At 36.4% G+C, this 18,892-nt stretch overlaps 1 protein-coding gene across 1 annotated transcript in view; it reads right to left on the reverse strand.

Moving 5' to 3' along the window:
- epha4b (eph receptor A4b) overlaps positions 1-18,892 on the reverse strand; it is a 126,799-nt gene that overhangs the window by 24,470 nt on the left and 83,437 nt on the right. The window contains exons 9-11 of the mRNA XM_051916221.1: positions 6,396-6,463; positions 5,986-6,111; positions 5,151-5,336 (exon numbers count right to left, since the gene is read on the reverse strand). Coding sequence (XP_051772181.1) covers positions 5,151-5,336; positions 5,986-6,111; positions 6,396-6,463 — 380 coding nt within the window. The remainder of the gene's footprint in view (positions 1-5,150; positions 5,337-5,985; positions 6,112-6,395; positions 6,464-18,892) is intronic.

Below are 18,892 nucleotides of genomic sequence, written 5' to 3' on the forward strand. Positions count from 1 at the left end.
ACGAGATAGCAATTAAAAGGGCTATTTCCAAAGATTTATTTCAGTCGCACCAATACCCGCCATCTACATAACAATGGAGGCAATCACAGCGAGAGGGAGGGTTCGGGACATTATTCTGATGAAGCGTTGCTGATTGGGCCTCTGTTTTGGATTTGTTGATCATGAGACCACAATCAGAAAGAAAAAAACACACACACACAATAAAAACTACATTTGCAAAAGGTTCTTTGTGTATATTACTAAAATGAGCCCTGAAAGATAACATTTGGAGGCCAGAATCATTTTGGAAAATGGTCTCAGTTTCAGGGCTGAGAAAGAATGTAACATTGTTCTACATTACTGAGAAATACTAAACCATAATAAATAATTAGGGATGCAGCGAAATGAAAATTTTGGATGCAATTGGATGAAAACCAAAAATGCATTTTAAAATATTCTTATTCCTTATTTACATTTTTTTTTTTTGCATTATTGTATTAATATTAGATTTTGAATTTAAAAAATACAAGCCAAAAAAATAAAATAACCACACTTTTATTGAAATTAACACACTAAAATATATTATTAAATATAAATTTTTCAGAATCAGATTTAACAGATTTATTTTTTAACCAATTATCCAAATAATGTATAGTCCTACAAAGCTATTATTATCAGAACATGTAGAGCATCATTTTTCCCTGTGTTATTTTAATATTTTTTCAAAATGGAAATGGAAATGAATTAATGGACATGAATTAAAATAATGGGTCATTTATGAATCAGATGGCATTAGTGAAGCAGCTGATACAGTAATATATATTGAGACACACTACCCTGCATATTCCAGGTTTTTTAAGGATTCCTGAGGTTGTTTTTTGGGTCCGAAGTGGAAGGATTTTAATGCTGAGAGCTGTTAGAAATGGATGTTTTGAATAACAGTTTAGAGTTAAAGGTTAGTGAGTTGTCCCTGCTGTTCCCTCGCCCTCTCCTCGGCCCTGCAGCCACTGACCCGCTGAGCAGTGATCTGTGAAATTGCCTCTCCTCGCTGTCATGCGTGCAACTATTCACAAACCCCAAGGCCAGAGTACATGAGGCCATATGGACAGTGACATGACTATCATTTTACCCTTACAGAATCTGTAAGATAGTTAATACATATGAAAAACTGTATAAAATCTTAAACATAAATGCATAATGTTTTTAATATATTAGGGCTGTCGATTTAACGTGTTAACGCACCTGCCCTGCCCCAGACCTACGTAATTCATCTGACATTTCATACAGTTGATTGATGACAAACATGAAGCAGAGCAACAACTCACTGCATGATGAAGCCTATAGAAAGCAGTTATATGACCCTAAAATTAAAGATATCAGGGCAAAAATGACCCTGTATGATTTTTTGTCTCATATTTATATCATGATATAGTTAAGCAATATCACATGAGTAACAAGCGCAATATCACATGAGTGCTGTTTTTGTCCTGAATATCACGAGTGCAAATGTGATAATGATTTTATACAACAGTTCAATGAATAAGAAGTTAATATTGTGTTATATTTAAGACACAACATTGTGTGTTTTTGTTCAATTTTTGCCATGAAGCCAGAGCAGAACTGTTGTGCGTCTGTGAGCAACACACAGCGGTGTTTCATCTGAAAGAATCCGCGTTTTGAGTGAATCAATCGGGTGAATCAATGATTCAATGACTCATTTATAAAGAGAGTCATTTACTTCATTCCTGAATGAATCAGCTGTTTGAACAAATCGAATGAATGAATGATTCAATGACTTACTCATTCAGACATTTACCGCCACCTACTGGCAGTTTTATCGTCCTATTTTTATAGTATTATTTCATTAAAAAATATATTTCATATTTCCATATTAATAAAAAAAACAAAAAAAACATTAAAGGTATAGTTCACCCAAAAATGAATATTCTGTCATCATTTACTCACTCTCAAAGTTTGTGTAATAAATTCTATGTTGAATCAAATAAAATATTTTTTTTTCTAAAGCTACTTTTTGTAATGTCTATTTGACGCTTTTCTCATTTTACACAATAATGATTTTAAATGATCTTTTGGGGGTAATTTCTCAGCCAAATTTAATGCAATGAATTTGCAATTTATTAATTGCCACATTATTTTCCTCTGATTTTAGGGATAAGTTATGGAAAGGGTTATGTTTATGGTTAGGGGTAGGGATAAGGTTTGCATTAAATTTTTGGGTAACACTTTATTTTAGTGTTTTATTACAAGTAACTAACCCTAAACCAAACCCTAACCCTAACTGTAACTCTATAATAAACACATATAGTACTCAGTACTTATTTGAGTAATTACAATGTACTTACAGCACTGTGAAATAAAGTGTAACCAATTTGTGGACAGGATTGTTGATCCAGGAACATGCCTTACTTGGCAAAATCAAGCTGACCTATGTTACATGTACTTACTGTAATGATAACAGTAATTATGCATAATTACATGCAACAAACTCTAACCCTACGGTAAGTACATTAATTAATATTATTAATACATAGATGTATTGCACTGTATTTACACTGTAACAAGGACACCTTCAAATAAAGTGTAAAACATCTCGCAGATTCTTAAATTAGTAAACATATATAAGCATTGTATATTTATAACCCCTCACGCTTGTTTCTAAGAATGTCTCATATTTTCCCTCTTCATCTTCCTCTAAACTCTCCTTTACCCCGTCAAAAGTAGGCTTTTTTTAGATTCCAACAGAAGACCGGTCTATTCCATGAAGACAGAGGTCAAAGTGCAGCCCAACGTTGCATGCATTACTCTCACTTAAACCGCTACTTTGTTCTTCCAAATAGTCTGCGTGCTCCGAGAGATACTGAACTGAGCTTTAACCCTGAGCCCCTGATATTTGCTCAGAACATAAATACACCACTTATAACTGGAAGACAGGCAATTAGGCAGCGTCTGCCTTTTCAAAATGAAAAGCAAACTCGATTTACGGAGAAAATAGTTCTGTAAACTGCACAAACCAATGCTAACAAAAGGTCAAAATTAGCATTCCGCATTAGAGAGAACAGAGCGAAAAATGAATAAGAAATGTAGAGACTTCGCTGTTCATATGTGCGCTGCTGAATATTTATGACACTTAAAACACATCCAATTAACTATTTAAATTATTAATATTCATGCAGTCATAAATATGCATACTGTCATTGTTGTGCTCTATAGGTAGTGTGGAGAGCTGCAGACGTCGGTTCAGTCATAATGACACTTGAAAGAAAGGGTTTTTGTTTGGCGTCTGGTGAAAGCTGAAGTTCTTCGATAAGCGCTCCCCCATTACTGATGAGATAATGAGACTCTTAAAGCTTTCCAACACACATAACGCAGTGTAAGTCTATCTCTGTCTGCCATTAAGATCCAATTTAGACAACGGCAATAGGCCACAAACATATACGTGCAAAACGGCAGTCAAAGATTGGATAAACGAGCGATAAAAGGAGAAAAAAAAAAAACACAAAGAATATTCTGTGCAAGAAGAAAGTGGCCTCACATTAAGTTCCCAGATAATTTTATGACCTAAAATTTTCTAAACATTTCATTTTGGTTGTATAAGGTTGTAAAAGGTTGCCCATTTTTATCTACCAGGTGAAAATTGTAAATCCAGTTGCAAAGCAAAAGCAGACCTCTTCTCAACACAACACATAACTGTCCTTCCACAAACATTGCGCCAATCTGAAAAGACGTTTAATACTTAGGTTTACTTTAACGTAATATTAAGGTTCTGCATATCATTCCCTAATGAAAAGTTTTGGTAACACTTTAGTATAGGGAATACAAATAAACAATTAATAAACTCCTAATTTACAGCTTATTAATAGTTAGTAAGGTAGTTGTTAAGTTTAGGTATTGGGTAGGATTAAGAATGTAGAATAAAGTCATGAAGAATAAGGCATCAATATGTGCTTAATAAGTACTAATAAATATCTAATATTCTATTAATATGCATACTAATAAGCAACTAATTAAAAGACCCTAAAATAAAGTGTTACCAAAGTTTCCAAGGAGCCAAACATTCCCTTATGAAAAATAAAGTAAACAGTTAACAGGTACATTTAAAGCTAGAATGTTTAGTCATGCTTTAACCGAGAATCGACACTCTAAAAAATATTGGGTTAAAAATGGACAAACCCAGTGATTGGGTTGTTTTAACCCAGCGACTGGGTTGTTCTAACCCAGCAATTGGGTTGTTTTAACCCTGTGATTGGACTGTTTTAACCCACCAAATGGGTTGTTTTATCCCTGCGAATGGATTGTTTTAACCAAGCGATGGTTGTTTTAACCCTGTGAATGTATTATTTTTAACCCAGTGAATGGGTTAAATGTTTGCCCAACCTGCTGGGTAGTTTTATTTAACCCAACTATTGTTTAAAAATTACTATATTTCTTATTTAAAATGAACCCAAAGCATGTTAGAAATGATCATTTATTATTATTTTTAATAAATGAACACTTATAAGTTTAATGAATAATAATTAAACAAACATTTATTAAATTGTTTATTATTTTGATTATTATTGTTTCCTCTAGTAATTATGTGTCTGATTTTTAATTTACAACCTCTTTTGGGTTCATTTTAGTTGGGTTAAATAAAACTGCTCAGCACGGTGGGCAATCATTTAACCCATTCACTGGGTTAAAACAACCCAATCACTGGGTTTATCCATTTTCAACCCAACTTGGGTTGTTTTTAACCCAGCATTTTTAGAGTGTAGTCTTGCTCTGCACCACATCTGCTGTAGCGAGTCTTTGTCTTCCAATCCTCATGTGTGTTTAGATCCAACTCAACAGATCCATTCAGGTGGAACAGTGGAGCTCAGTGAGTACAGCACACCTCCATCTGGCTCTTAATCACAACGCCATGAAAACACTTTGTGACCGCTGTGGCGGAAAAGGTTGTCGGTATAGTCACAATAATCATATTTTGTCACACTTGTGCTATTCAAGCACGCACTGAGAAAAGAACTCGAGTGTGCAACTATTTCTGAAAGCCCTTATTTTCCCCTCAGTGTTTACAATGCAGTGTATGTTTACTTACTTAAACATTTCAGTCTGTCATTTTAAAAGCCTTCGGGTGAAGGTGAACACGAAGGTACATGTCAGCCACTTACATCTGGTGACGACTCCCTCCAGTCGGATGATGTTGGGGTGGTCGAACTGACCCATGATGCTGGCCTCGCTCAGGAAGTCCCGCCTCTGCTTCTCAGAGTATCCTGCCTTCAGACTTTTGATGGCCACGTAGATTTCTCTCTTGCTGGGGAGCTTCAGACGGCCACTGCAAACCTCACCGAACTCACCTGGGAAGGGACACACGGCTACCATCAGCATCAGTATGGTGGGATCAATCAATCAATCAATCAATCAATCAATCTATGACCAATCAGAAGTGTTGAATTGACACAGAGTGAACATCTCATCCAAACACGTCAGGGTTAAACGTCTGTCCTCTTCTCACACACAGAATCTAACAACATTTCTCAATGGTATCATTTAATTCAGATCTCCTAAAGCCCTAAAGAACTCTATTGCACACTATTGCAGCCAGATGAAGAGAAAGAGGAAATGAGACAGAGAAAGAAAGAAGCAGGATAATGGACAAAAAAATGTCTGAAAATAGAGACTCAGACATTCACTCAAAGAGAAAGCGTATGCTGAGGAAAATGAGATTTCAAAGCCAAGTTCAGACGCAGAGATATGCGGTATAAGTATTTCAAACAACAGCTTTGTGTGTGCGGATTAAAGTCGGCAGACGCTCTATAATGAGGCTTCAAATACAAATCTCTTTTCTTTGACATACATTAGCAAACAACTGCACTTACGCCCTGAAAACATTCAGAAAAAAGGTTTTATGAATTGAACAAACCCCAGTATGTAAGTAGCTACATTGGCATGATTTGTATAATGTATATTTGTGATTCAAAGTTGAATTTGGTCTAAGACTCTCACCTGCACCTATAACTCTCTCTATCCGTATAGTGGAGGCATCGATTTCCTTGGCAAAATCTCGGACGGCTTGATTCGGGTCCTCGTAAGTGTGGGGGTGAATGTAAGTCCTGCTTCCAGGCAGTTTCACTGCAATAAGAAGAAAAAAAAAAGATCACATATGATGTTCACACAGTCCAAATGAATGCCAAGACATGACTAGACCATAAACCTAAACAGTCTCCTAAAAAAAGTAGGAAAAGATAAACTCCACGGTGAGGTTGAGCATGGGAGTTTTTGATTTATACCCCACTCTCTCAGCTGAGGCTGGAAAAGAGACCTTTTACATTTATGTTACCTCTAAAAACAACCATTTGTTTTGACAATCCATTATGTATGAGTGTTTTGTGTGTGAGCTATTTTGGCCACCGTACCTCTCCCGTTCTGAAACTGCATTTTTTCTTCATCTGGATCTTGCTTCGCCTTGATGTAGCCACAATGTCTGAAATGCATAAAAAAGATAAAAACATCACCTATAAAAAAGGTATATTTTATAAACCAGCCATAAAATTGCCGTTCAGGACTCTATGAGAGCGAGGAAAAGATTACGATTATTTCCATGCTGCAGAAAGAGATGAAGTTTCCTTCATATATTAGACTCAGCTGTAACATTCATCACTGTTTTCAAGTCTGTATGTACAGCCTTAAAGTCACCATGAAACCAAAATTGAGACTTTATTTATTTTTAATTCACGTACACTCGCAAAAACATTTTGCCATGTGTTCCCCAGGTAAGCGACGCACACGCACCCGGCCATCCACGTGATGTAAAAGAAAACGTGATTCATCAGACCAGGCCACCTTCTTCCATTGCTCCGTGGTCCAGTTCTGATGCCCACATGCCCACTGTTGGCTCTTTCGGCGGTGGACAGGGGTCAGCAAACTGCTATGCAGCTCCATACACAACAAACTGATGCACTGTGTATTCTGACACCGTTCTATCAGAACCAGCATTAACTTCTTGAGCGATTTGAGCTACAGTAGCTCGTCTGTTGGATCGGACCACACGGGCCAGCCTTCGCTCCCCACGACCCTGTCGCTGGTTCACCACTGTTCCTTCCTTGGAGCACTTTTGATAGATACTGACCACTGCAGACCGGGAACACCCCACAAGAGCTGCAGTTTTGGAGATATTCTGACCCAGTCGTCTAGCCATCACAGTTTGGCCCTTGTCAAACTCACTCATATCCATTTTTCCTGCTTCTAACACATCAACTTTGAGGACAAAATGTTCACTTGCTGCCTAATATAAGTGTATGCCCTGATAAAAGTTTGTCTTTGCATGTGTATGTGTGTGTGTTGAGCACACTGGCACATCTGTAAGTAATCTCTGAGGGCCTGTTGGAATGTCTAAAAATACCCACTGGTGTTCTGGGTCTCAGTGGATATGATTCTGAAACCGCCTGCCTTCGCCTGCTGCAATATAGTGCAAAATATAAAAGATCCTGGAACATTTTAAACATCACTGCAATAAACTGTCCCCCCCTCGCAGTTATTTGTCAACTAATTGCAGTCGCAGTTATGCAAAAAAAAGACCCCTGAAGCATGTCTCCTGAAGGAACATGCTAATGAAATTATATAATAATAGCAGCTTCACATTTTAAGTTCACCTTTTTACACAATCCTTGCGGGAGATAAACGTCAGCATGTTTGACTTGGTGTCTGTGATGGAAGCTTGAATATGAGACTTTATATTTTATATTTAATATAGAATAAAAATAAAGATGGGTTCGGGTGGTCGAGTTGTTACAGGACTGATGTAGTAAGTAGATACGTAAATAAATAAATAAATAAATAAATAAATAAATAAAGTGCCAGTAATTAAATTAATATTATTTAAAAAAAACAAACAAAAAAAAAAAAACATAAAATAAACATTCAACATGAAGATGTTGAATTAATTAATTGAAAATAAATAAAAAATAGAAAATAAAATAAAAAAACAAAATAAACATTCAACATGAAGATGAAGTTGAATTAATTAATTTAAAAATAAATAAATAAATAAATAAATATATAAATATAAATATAAATAGATAGATAGAATGTGGTACCAGTAATTCAAATAAAATAAAATAAAATAAAATAAACATTCAACATGAAGCTGAATGACTGAATGAAAGAATGAATAAATAAATAAATTAATTAATTAATAATTAATTAATAGAAAGTGGTACCAGTAATTCAACTAAATAAAAATGAAATAAAATAAAATATGAAAACATAAAATAAACATTCAACATGAATATGAAGTTGAATTAATTAATTTAAATAAATATATAAATAAATAGAAAGTGGTACCAGTAATTCAAATAATATTAAAATAAAACATAAAATAAACATTCAATATGAAGTTGAATGAATAAATAAATAAATAAATAAATAAATAAATAAATAAAGGTAAAATTAAAATAATAAAAAAAAAATAATAATAAAATAAAGTCATGGTGCTGTGTCTCATAGACAATATAAATCATTCACCTTTCAGTTAGTCAGACGCAATACTTTCATGACTAGAAAATTGCTGTTGGAGGTGTTTCCAATATGGACGGCGAATGAACTGACGTGCCTTTGAGTGTGTCTAGAACCCCATATCTTTTCCTTTGCACCTTACAGCAGGATATGACTGAAGATCCTCCTGAACCGAATCAGCCTCCGCAACTTCCCACATGTAACTGCCTAATCTTTTATGCTCCTTTGCAAACAACATTAAGCTTTAATGAGAGACTCTATGAGGGAATTACATTTCCTTTCTTCAGGTTCTCTTCTCCCCTGTTCCTGTGCCCAAACTCCCCTCGGTAATTTGTCTCAAAGTAAGAATCACTCATGACAGCTAATCTGAGGAGAAAATGTAGAACTCTCTCATTACAATCAAGGACTAGTACATTTTAAAATCATCTTTTGATTATAATTGGTTTGGGGCGAGTTCCAAGGCTTCCGTAATAAGCGTGCTCTCCGTTCGGCACGGCGAGGGAGCGGCCGAGCTCGTGATAAGAGTCGGCAGAAGGGAGACAGATGAGCTGGAGGCTTCTGGCTTTTAATTTGGCAGTAATGATGAGAAGAGGGGCCGCCCATGCCAGGGTCACCGGAGCCCAGCCATGGCGAGTTGGCAGGCTGAAGCTGCGATTGCGTGGCAGAGAAGAGTTTGAATGAGTCTGTCTTTGGCAAGCACACCTCACACACACACACGTGTGTACACCACATAGTGGAACCGACTGCCAGTGTTCATCATGCTCCATCACTTCTGTCTGATGCTGATTTTATTTGGCTGAATCAAACACAAGCTCGTCATCATGTAAACGCCACTAATTGGCTGGACGGATGGATCCCCCTGTGTGTGTGTGTGTGTGTGTGTGTGTGTGTGTGTGTGTGTGTGTGTGTGTGTGTGTGTGTGTGTAAACCTGACTCATCTTGTCATTGATGTCAAGGAGAACGAAGAAAAAAAAAGGAAGACAAATGTGGCAAATAAACAAGAAGGGTCGGTAAAGGTCGTCAAAACTAGAAAACACGCCATTCATTAAGATCGTAACTTTCTTTATGTTGTTTCATGAATGCAATCTGACAAATGGGAAAATATCAGCAAATATAACAGCTGTGTATTATGACAGCACTCAGCTATGCTGTCTGGAAACTGACAAGCGCACACCGAAACACTGTGTGTGTGCGTATTGTGACAGCGATTTTGCATTAGTTTTCTAATGTTTTGTTGGGGCTGATTATAATCCAATATTCAATACTGATTATAATCCAAATCCATTTACAGAGATCTGCAGCGCTCGATCATCTCACTTTCTGAAATTAAGGTGTGCTCGTCTGTCAGATGGCATTTTATATTTTGTCATGTCTGAATCTTGTGTTTTGAAAATTCACAGATAGATAGGTAGATAGATAGATCTATATTCCTCTCAAAATACCCCACAGATCATTTATTATAGTATGTCAAATTTGCCCCTATTTGGGTGTGAGCAAAAACACACCGTTTTTGTGTGCGTCCCTTTAAATGCAAATGAGCTGCTGCTCCCGGCCCCCTTTCCAGAAGAGCTTTAAGCGCTCGCATCAGTTGCTCAACAACAACAAAGCTGGAGAATCTCACGCAGCCAAAAGGAGGATTGTGAGTAACGGTGTTCAGCCTTACATTGTTCAAACTGGAGTCGACACTGATGGAGAGACTCAGGAAGAAGTTACAACTTTTAGACATTTCTGAATGGTTAGTGGATAAATTTATGTAGTTGCTGTGGAGTTGATTCAACTCATCGACTAGCATGTGCCGTCATGTTAATCTTTTGTGCAAATCCAGTATTGAATTGACCCTCGTTTGTGAAGCAGTCCGGCTTAAAATGGTGGCATATCAACAACACTCTACTTTAGTTTATGGTCCAGTTCTCTCTATGAACTAGTTGTTTATTAGCAGCATATTAATAGGATATTGGCTGTATGATAGTATTTATAAAGCACATATTAATGCCTTATTCTGCATGACCATATTCTACATCCCTTAATCCTAGCCAATACCTAAACGTAACAACTACCTTACTGACTATTAATTAGCAGTAATTAAGGCGTTTTTTGTAATAGTAATAGTATAGTAAGAATTGGACCCTAAACTAAAGTGTGACCATTTTTCCTATTGTACCGAAATGTGACCCCAAAACCAAGGTACATACCAAACCGTGACTTCTGTGTACCGTTACACCCCTAATAGATAGATAGACAGACAGAGAGGCAGATAGATTAATTTCCATTACACAGAGTGTGTATGCGGATATTGAGGATCACAAATCTCATGAAGCTGTTCTCACTGTACGTCTGTGTGGCTGACAGTCCTCTCAGAAATCTAATGAGAAAAAGAGCATCTTGTATTGACAAAACGTCTCTCTTTGACGAACAAAGCAGCGAGCATCATCCTGATGAACGACTCCAATCTTCCAGTGTTCCTCCAATAAATGAGTAAGCGCTGCTTGCTTTTGTTCAGCAAGGCCTCTGTGCTCTCAGTACGGCCTGAACACCATGAGGACAAATCACTTTGTGCTGCCTAATGCACTCTCGCTCTCTTCCTCCAGAACATTCTGCCCCTCAGAGGAGACAGATATGAGACGTTCAGTTTGCCCGGGCCGGCTATTGTACTTTGCTGACAGGAGGGGAAAAAAGCTGTTCTCGCTCTATGCGAAGGTCTAGCACATTTCAGGTTCATATTTCCTTATTCTCTGAGTCGCACACTCAATTTACATATCAATTTACCTTCCTGGTCTAATATGCTGTCACATGAGCATGCGGCCTCCAGATTTCTGTGCTGCCGACCGTACCATTGCTTCTATAAAGAATAGCTCACCTAAAAATGCAAATTCTGTCACCATTTATTCTTCCCAATGTCATTCCAAACCGGCATGACTTTCTTTCTTCAACGAGACTGAATTTTTAAACAATATGCTGGCCACTATTTTGCCAAAATACACCAATTAATTTTCAATTAATTGATTGACTGTCCGTTACTGAAAATCCTCATTTTGGGTGCGTGAGATTCTCCAGCTTTGTTGTTGTTGAGCAACCGAAGCGCGAGCCGTTAAAGCTCCGCCCTCTTCTGGAAAGGGGGCCGGGAGCAGCAGCTCATTTGCATTTAAAGGGACACACACAAAAATGGCGTGTTTTTGCTCACACCCAAATAGGGGCAAATTTGACAAGCTATAATAAATGATCTGTGGGGTATTTTGAGCTGAAACTTCACAGACACATTCTGGAGACACCAGAGACTTATATTACATCTTGAGAAAGGGGCATTATAGGTCCACTTTAATACAAATATAAGTAGGAATAAAACAGCTTATGTTTGTTGCCCAACATTTCAGTTATTCTTCTCTCTTATCTGACCTTTTCACTTTTTAGAACTTCCATCACCATCGTTTCTCCGTTCCCTTCATCTCTCTCGCTATACTTCCTCATCTCCGTCTTGACACTCTTTGAGGGCTCGAGTCGGCGCAGGAGCTGACGATTGTGCTGACAGTGTGCTTTCAGCTCGGAGCGCTCTGTTGGGCTGCAGCATACTAACGCTATTGAAATGAGACTTGGGGAGAAAGTGATCCAGTGTAACAGGAACCCTAGAGCTGTAGAGCCCATTCCCATCAGCCCCGGCCCCGAGCGGCGAGCTGACTAAGGCACTTTTTGATTCCCCCATCTCTGCGAGGTGCCTGGTGTGAAAAACGGCTCTCTCCAAAACAGAATCTCTTTAGGATCAAGAACGCCGACCAGACAAAGACAGCGGCGTGATCAAACGAAGAGGAACTTTGGTTGGATGGATGGGTTTTTTTACACCGAAGAAAGTTTGATACCTTTAAACTGAGTAAATATGGATGTAAAGGGAAGGCTTTGAAACCAAACAGTCTCAAATTGAAATGTGAATCTAATGGAAGTTCAAAGGCTGCAAAGACCTTGACAAAACCTTTTCGAAATTCAAACTTTGGCCAAAATGACAATAAACAAGCTGCATAATGAGACATATTTCAGATGAAAAGCAGGTTGTCTTGATATTCAGAAGAGTTGATGGAGACTACAGAAATAGGAGGACGGGTCAGGGTTCTCCCTCTATCCTCCTGGCATTCCATTCATCTCCATTATAGCTTCCCTAGCCACATGTCCTTGCCAACTGTTTCTAACTGACTTGCAATTAGGTGAAAAAAAATGGTTGAGATATTCCCATGCTGCCCTCACCCTCGCGCTCCAGCAGTGTGTTGAATTACGATCACCTCATCTGGTTTAATTCATCCGTCGTCTCATTTTACAAACACAAAGTGGATCGCCTTAGAAATGGGAGCAAGATCAAGCCATTCGCTGAAGAGTAATCAGTGACTGTTTGGTCAAAGTTATGACCCTTTGAAATATCAGTCAGTTCATTAAATTAAAACTTGATTTTTATTTAAATCAACATGGATGTTTATCGTTGGCTACATGCCTGACCTCCACACTGACCTTCTTCTACCGTTAAAACATTCTCCTCATTTCAGAGCGATGAATGGCAGGCGGTCTTAAATGACGACTTCCTTTTTGGCGTGCGTCTGGCCCGGAGAAGGGCTGTAAAATCTGAAAGGAGCCTGCAAAGGGCGCAGCATGAAGTTATTTCCTCCCATAATGCTTAATTGCTTGTTTGATTACCTTGTGTTTTCTGCAGCATTAAAACGGGAGGTGACCAACCTTAGCCTTTCATTTGACAATAAGCATGTGACCTTGAGATAACCGCCCATGCTGATGACACAAAACAGCTACGGTCAAGGTGATGTGTGGATTTTACTTTTTATTAATGTGAGAACTAATGAAGCGTACAAAGGAGACAAAGTGACCTTTTTTTTTTAGGTCTGCAAAATGTCGACAGCTAATTCATGATGGAATTCTGGAAAGGTTTAAAAAATACTCCTTGAACAGATATTAATTTCAATGAAAACTTTTAGAGCCTGATAGAATACGTTTTTAAGTTCCACAAATAATGTTTTATTCTCTTAAATGAAGGTTAAAAAAGGTTTTTTTTGCAGCAGTGCCACAGAAGAAACATTTTTGGTTGTGCAAAGAACCTTTCACTGAATATTTCAGGCAAGCAATACAGTCATTTTTAAACAATAGTTAAAACAACCCATTTGCTGGGTTAAAACAACCAATTGCTGGGTCAAAACAACCAATTCGCTGGGTTAGAACAACCCATTTGCTGGGTTAAAACAACTCAATCTCTGGGTCAAAACAATCCATTTGCTGGGTTAAAACATCCCAATCGCTGGGTTAAAACAACCTATTTGCTGGGTTAAAACAACCCAATCGCTGGGTTAAAACAACCTATTTGCTGGGTTAAAACATCCCAATCGCTGGGTTAAAACAACCTATTTGCTGGGTTAAAACAACCCAATCGCTGGGTTAAAACAACCCATTTGCTGGGTTAAAACATCCCAATCGCTGGGTTAAAACAACCTATTTGCTGGGTTAAAACAACCCAATCGCTGGGTTAAAACAACCCATTTGCTGGGTTAAAACAACCCAATCGCTGGGTCAGAACAACCTGATCACTGGGTCAAAACAACCAATTCGCTGGGTTAAAACAACCCAATCTCTGGGTCAAAACAATCCATTTGCTGGGTTAAAACATCCCAATTGCTGGGTTAAAACAACCCATTTGCTGGGTTAAAACAACCCGATCGCTGAGTCAAAACAATCCATTTGCTGGGTTAAAACATCCCAATTGCTAGGTTAAAACATCCCAATTGCTGGGTTAAAACAACCCAATCGCTGGGTCAAAACATCCCGATCGCTGGGTCAAAACAATCCATTTGCTGGGTTAAAACAACCCAATCGCTGGGTTAAAACAGGTTATAGGTTCTTTAAATCAGCATTTTGGTTTCTGTGTTGCTTAAAGAGGTGACTTTCTTCCAAAAATTATGAAGAATGTTTCATTTTTAAAGAATGTTTGATTTTGCCCAAACAATGGAATTTTTTTCCATTGAAAAAAAAACAAAACAAAAAAAAATCTTTTTCAAAATCTCTTCTTTTGAGTTACACAGAAGAAAGAAAGTCATACATGACATGAGAGTAAGTAAATGATGACAGAATTTTCATTTCTGGGTGATTTAAAAAAAAATACACTCTATAAAAAGCTGGTTTGTTTCAACCCAAATTTGGGTCAAATATGGTCAAACCCAGCCATTGGGTTAACCAACAACTTCCATCTCTAAAGATCTATACAGCCCATATAACTCATGTACAGTGAAAAGGTATCCTTTAAAAGAAAAGTTGAACCTAAGGTACTTTTATTTTGAGGATTGCTGCATAATAAGTTGCATTTGTTTGTTGTTAACATCTGACGCAGTCCAAAACGCTTTCGGTATAATTCAGATTGGCCGTGTTTGAAGTCAGAATCAAAGTAAACGACTTTGAAGGGCCTCTATTACTGATGAACAAAAAAGAAATTTACGTGAATGCTCTCTTCGACATTCGGTAATAAAGAAATTCAACAAATGACAGCACTTTGTTCAGAATCCTTTGTTCACTACTGTCACGCCAAGAAAGAGAAAGGGAGAGAAACAGGAATCGGATTTGTTTCTGGGCTTTAGAACATCTATGCCGCATGCAATGGAGAACAAAAGAGAAGTTACAACTACACTACAAACGTCTGTACAAAATTAGTCTCAAAAAATTAACAATGAAGCTGAAAGAGATGCACATGCTGCATATTTTTGGTGAGGAAACGTTTTGGCCCGCTGTGGCCATCAGAAGGGCTGATTAGCATAAACGACAGGCTTTTCTCAAAGATCAGACGATTTCTAATCATTCGGTGTGTTTGCCACAATGCTAATAAGACGGAGACGGACAGAGAAATGCCTCGGTAATGCTTTCATCACGCGGAGTGGCTCTTCAGATTAATGGCAATCGGTGACACCCACGGCTCCAGCTCACGGGAGCCGTCGCCGCCGCACCGCGCGGTCATTACTTTATCACACAATAACAGATAGCTCGAATGAATGTGAAACAAAACGCTCGTCCCTTGTCTCTTGATCCCTCATTTCTTTGAGCTACTTGCTCTTGGCTCCTTTCTCTGCTGGAGGAGACCTGGCAGACCTCCAAGGACTGCGCTCGCTGTTTTAAAAAAAGATTTACTCCAGCCAAAGTCATTATTAGTGAAGTGAAGAGATTAAATGGAGATATGTGCTAAATTCCAGGATGTGTCTCTGATAGGTGTGGAGCAACATCTCATTTGTTAGCGATTCATTACGGTAATTGAGAATGCAGGAGAGGAAATTACGGTGATAATGATCCTGTTTTTGAGAGCCGCTTTTTATTAGTTTGATTCAGTACAGCAGTCAGAATCCAATTAATTAAGGAGTCTGACCTCTGACATGATTACTAGTGTCGGCCTAATCTGTGCAGGGGCCGCGCTCGTAATAAAACTCTCATTTACTAATCGGCCTAAAGAAAATGAAAGGGCGTGAAGTGTAAGCATTTGTTTTTTGTTTTTTTGTGAAAAATGCCGGTGTAAATGAGACTAAACATGATAGCAAGTTCATTTTGGTTGACTTTTAATTAAAAATTATGAATACTAAGGATAAAAATCATGAAAAGTTATTAATTTATGTTAAGCAATCTTAGTTCTTTAAAACATAAAAATAAAAATTAATAATAGCAAGTAGTAGTATTTTATTAATGTTATAACCTACGCCTGACTTTCTTTAAAAAAAAAATATTATTAAAAGCACAAATAATAATAATAATAATAATCATCATCATAATCATAATAATATATTTCTAATGTCCTCCTAACCTAAACCTGACTTTCTTTTGTAGATAATTAAATAAATAAGACACTATATAAAATCATATAATAATAATAATACTAATAATAATACTTTTATAAACACTAATAATAATAATAATAATAATAATAATAATAATAATAATATATGTATAATGTTGTCCTAACCTAAACCTGACTTTCTTTTGGAAATAAATAAATAAATAAATAAATAAATAAATAAATAAATAAATAAATAAATAATAATAATAATAATAATAATAATAATAATAATAATAATAATAATTATTATTATTATTATTATTATTATTATTATTATTATAGTAATGATGATGATGATGATGATGGTAGTAACAACAACAACAACAACAACAATAATAATAATAATAATAATAATAATAATAATAATAATAATAATATATTTCTAATGTTGTCCTAACCTAAACCTTGCTTTCTTTTGAAAAATAATTAAATAAATAAATAAAAATAATAATAATAATAATAATAATAATAATAATAATAATAATAATAATATATGTATAATGTTGTCCTAACCTAAACCTGACTTTCTTTTGGAAATAAATAAATAAATAAATAAATAAATAAATAAATAAATAAATATAATATAATATAATATAATATAATATAATATAATATAATATAATAATAATAATAATAATAATAATTATTATTATTATTATTATTATTATAGTAATGATGATGATGATGATGGTAGTAACAACAACAACAACAACAACAATAATAATAATAATAATAATAATAATAATAATAATAATAATAATAATAATAATAATAATAATAATAATATATTTCTAATGTTGTCCTAACCTAAACCTTGCTTTCTTTTGAAAAATAATTAAATAAATAAATAATAATAATAATAATAATAATATATTTCTAATGTTGTCCTAACCTAAACCTGACGTTCTTTTGAAAATAAATAAATGAAATCTAAATGAAAACTTGCTCTACTCTCTTTTCCCATCACATATCAGATCGGAAAGGCATTTATTTTCATTAAAAGTGAATACAATATTTGAAAAGTGGAAATAAAGTGTCTAAAATGTGTTTAATAATAAAGCGTTTATCGTTAGGGTTAGGGGAAAGTGTAGGGAGGGCTTTATTGTCCCAGTAAGGCGGCATCCATCTAATAAATTTAATAAATATAATCATTTACACTTTGTTATTATTTCATCCTGTTTAATGTACAACAACACTGAGGTGCAAATAGTATCTGCAACTATTTATAAGTATAAATAGAATCTAACTACTATTTACACTTATTTAAAAGAAAATACTGCTATTTTTACATGGTGTAAATAGAATCTAGTTGCTATTTACCCTTAGTGTAAATAGCCGCTGCCTTATTATTATTGACTCTGAAAACCAATCATAACCAATCATATTTCTAATGCTATAATCTTCGAACGCTATAACTTTTTGTTGGTCTCAGCAAAGCTTTTTTTTTTACAGTACATGGAAATTTACACTCTCTTCCCCAAAGAACTAAAGCTCCAAGCACACAAACAGGCCTGTCACCTCTTTCCTCGCAGCAGGTTTAAGATTCCCATCCTGTATAATTGTGCTTGACAGGCGGTAGCTTGCGTTGCTTTCATTATCTCGGTGTTTACTTCTCTTTTATGCTGACTGTGCGATATTTCAGTCACTACTCAAATCGCACCGCTCAAAATGAACTGAGCTATAGTGCCGTCCATCCTATAGAAACAATTATAGGGCCGGCGCTGCTGCCAAAGAGTGCTTTTACACACAGAGAGTGTATTGCGGTGAGAGGCCAGTCCATCACGTTAAGAGAATGGGAGAACCATTACACCTCTGGATAAACGTGAGAAGTACAGTATGAGCGTGTTTGCACATGTGTGTGAAAATGAAAATGCATTGAGAAGCCCCCGCTGGCGATAGACTTGGAAACTCTGTGTGTTTAAAATGGGACGGCCCTTCAGTTTATAAGCAGTTTTGGCTCTAAAACGTCATTATATCTGTTGTGCTTCAATAGCAGGCATTGGTGAGTCTGTTAGCGGCACAGATGCATTTGTACTGCAGCAGAAAAACAAAGAGCCAAACGTTTTTTAAATTGGTGCCATTTGGCCAATCAAAGATGTCACTTCGATGTTAGCATATACGAGCACACTTAGAGGTAAAACTGAACATTTTACGCAGAAATCCATTATGAACATGGCAGCGTAACAACCTGTTCAACAGATTATAGGAGGAAGAAAATTATGGAAAACATGAAGTGCTCTCAGCTTTAGGCTCTTGGGAGAAACGCTCTACTCACATGAGATTGTATGGAGCACACTTTCCTGTCATCATTAAGGTTTTAAGAATAACCCAAGGCTTGCAGCAGATGCTTGGAAGATAACATCTCATTGACAAAGAGCTGCTGCTTCTGTCTGATTAGATCGGCTTGAAAATCTTCCTGTGCACTTCATCTTTTATTACACAGACAAATTAATCTGTGCCATACTTGCATCACCAAGGATTTCAGTCAAAGATCTCTTGTAGAATCTCAAATTCACCCTGACGTGATGATAAGCAGACAGTATCTGAAAAGAG

The sequence above is a fragment of the Ctenopharyngodon idella genome, chromosome 2, assembly GCF_019924925.1.
Source record: "Ctenopharyngodon idella isolate HZGC_01 chromosome 2, HZGC01, whole genome shotgun sequence".
NCBI classification, from domain to species: Eukaryota; Metazoa; Chordata; class Actinopteri; order Cypriniformes; family Xenocyprididae; genus Ctenopharyngodon; species Ctenopharyngodon idella.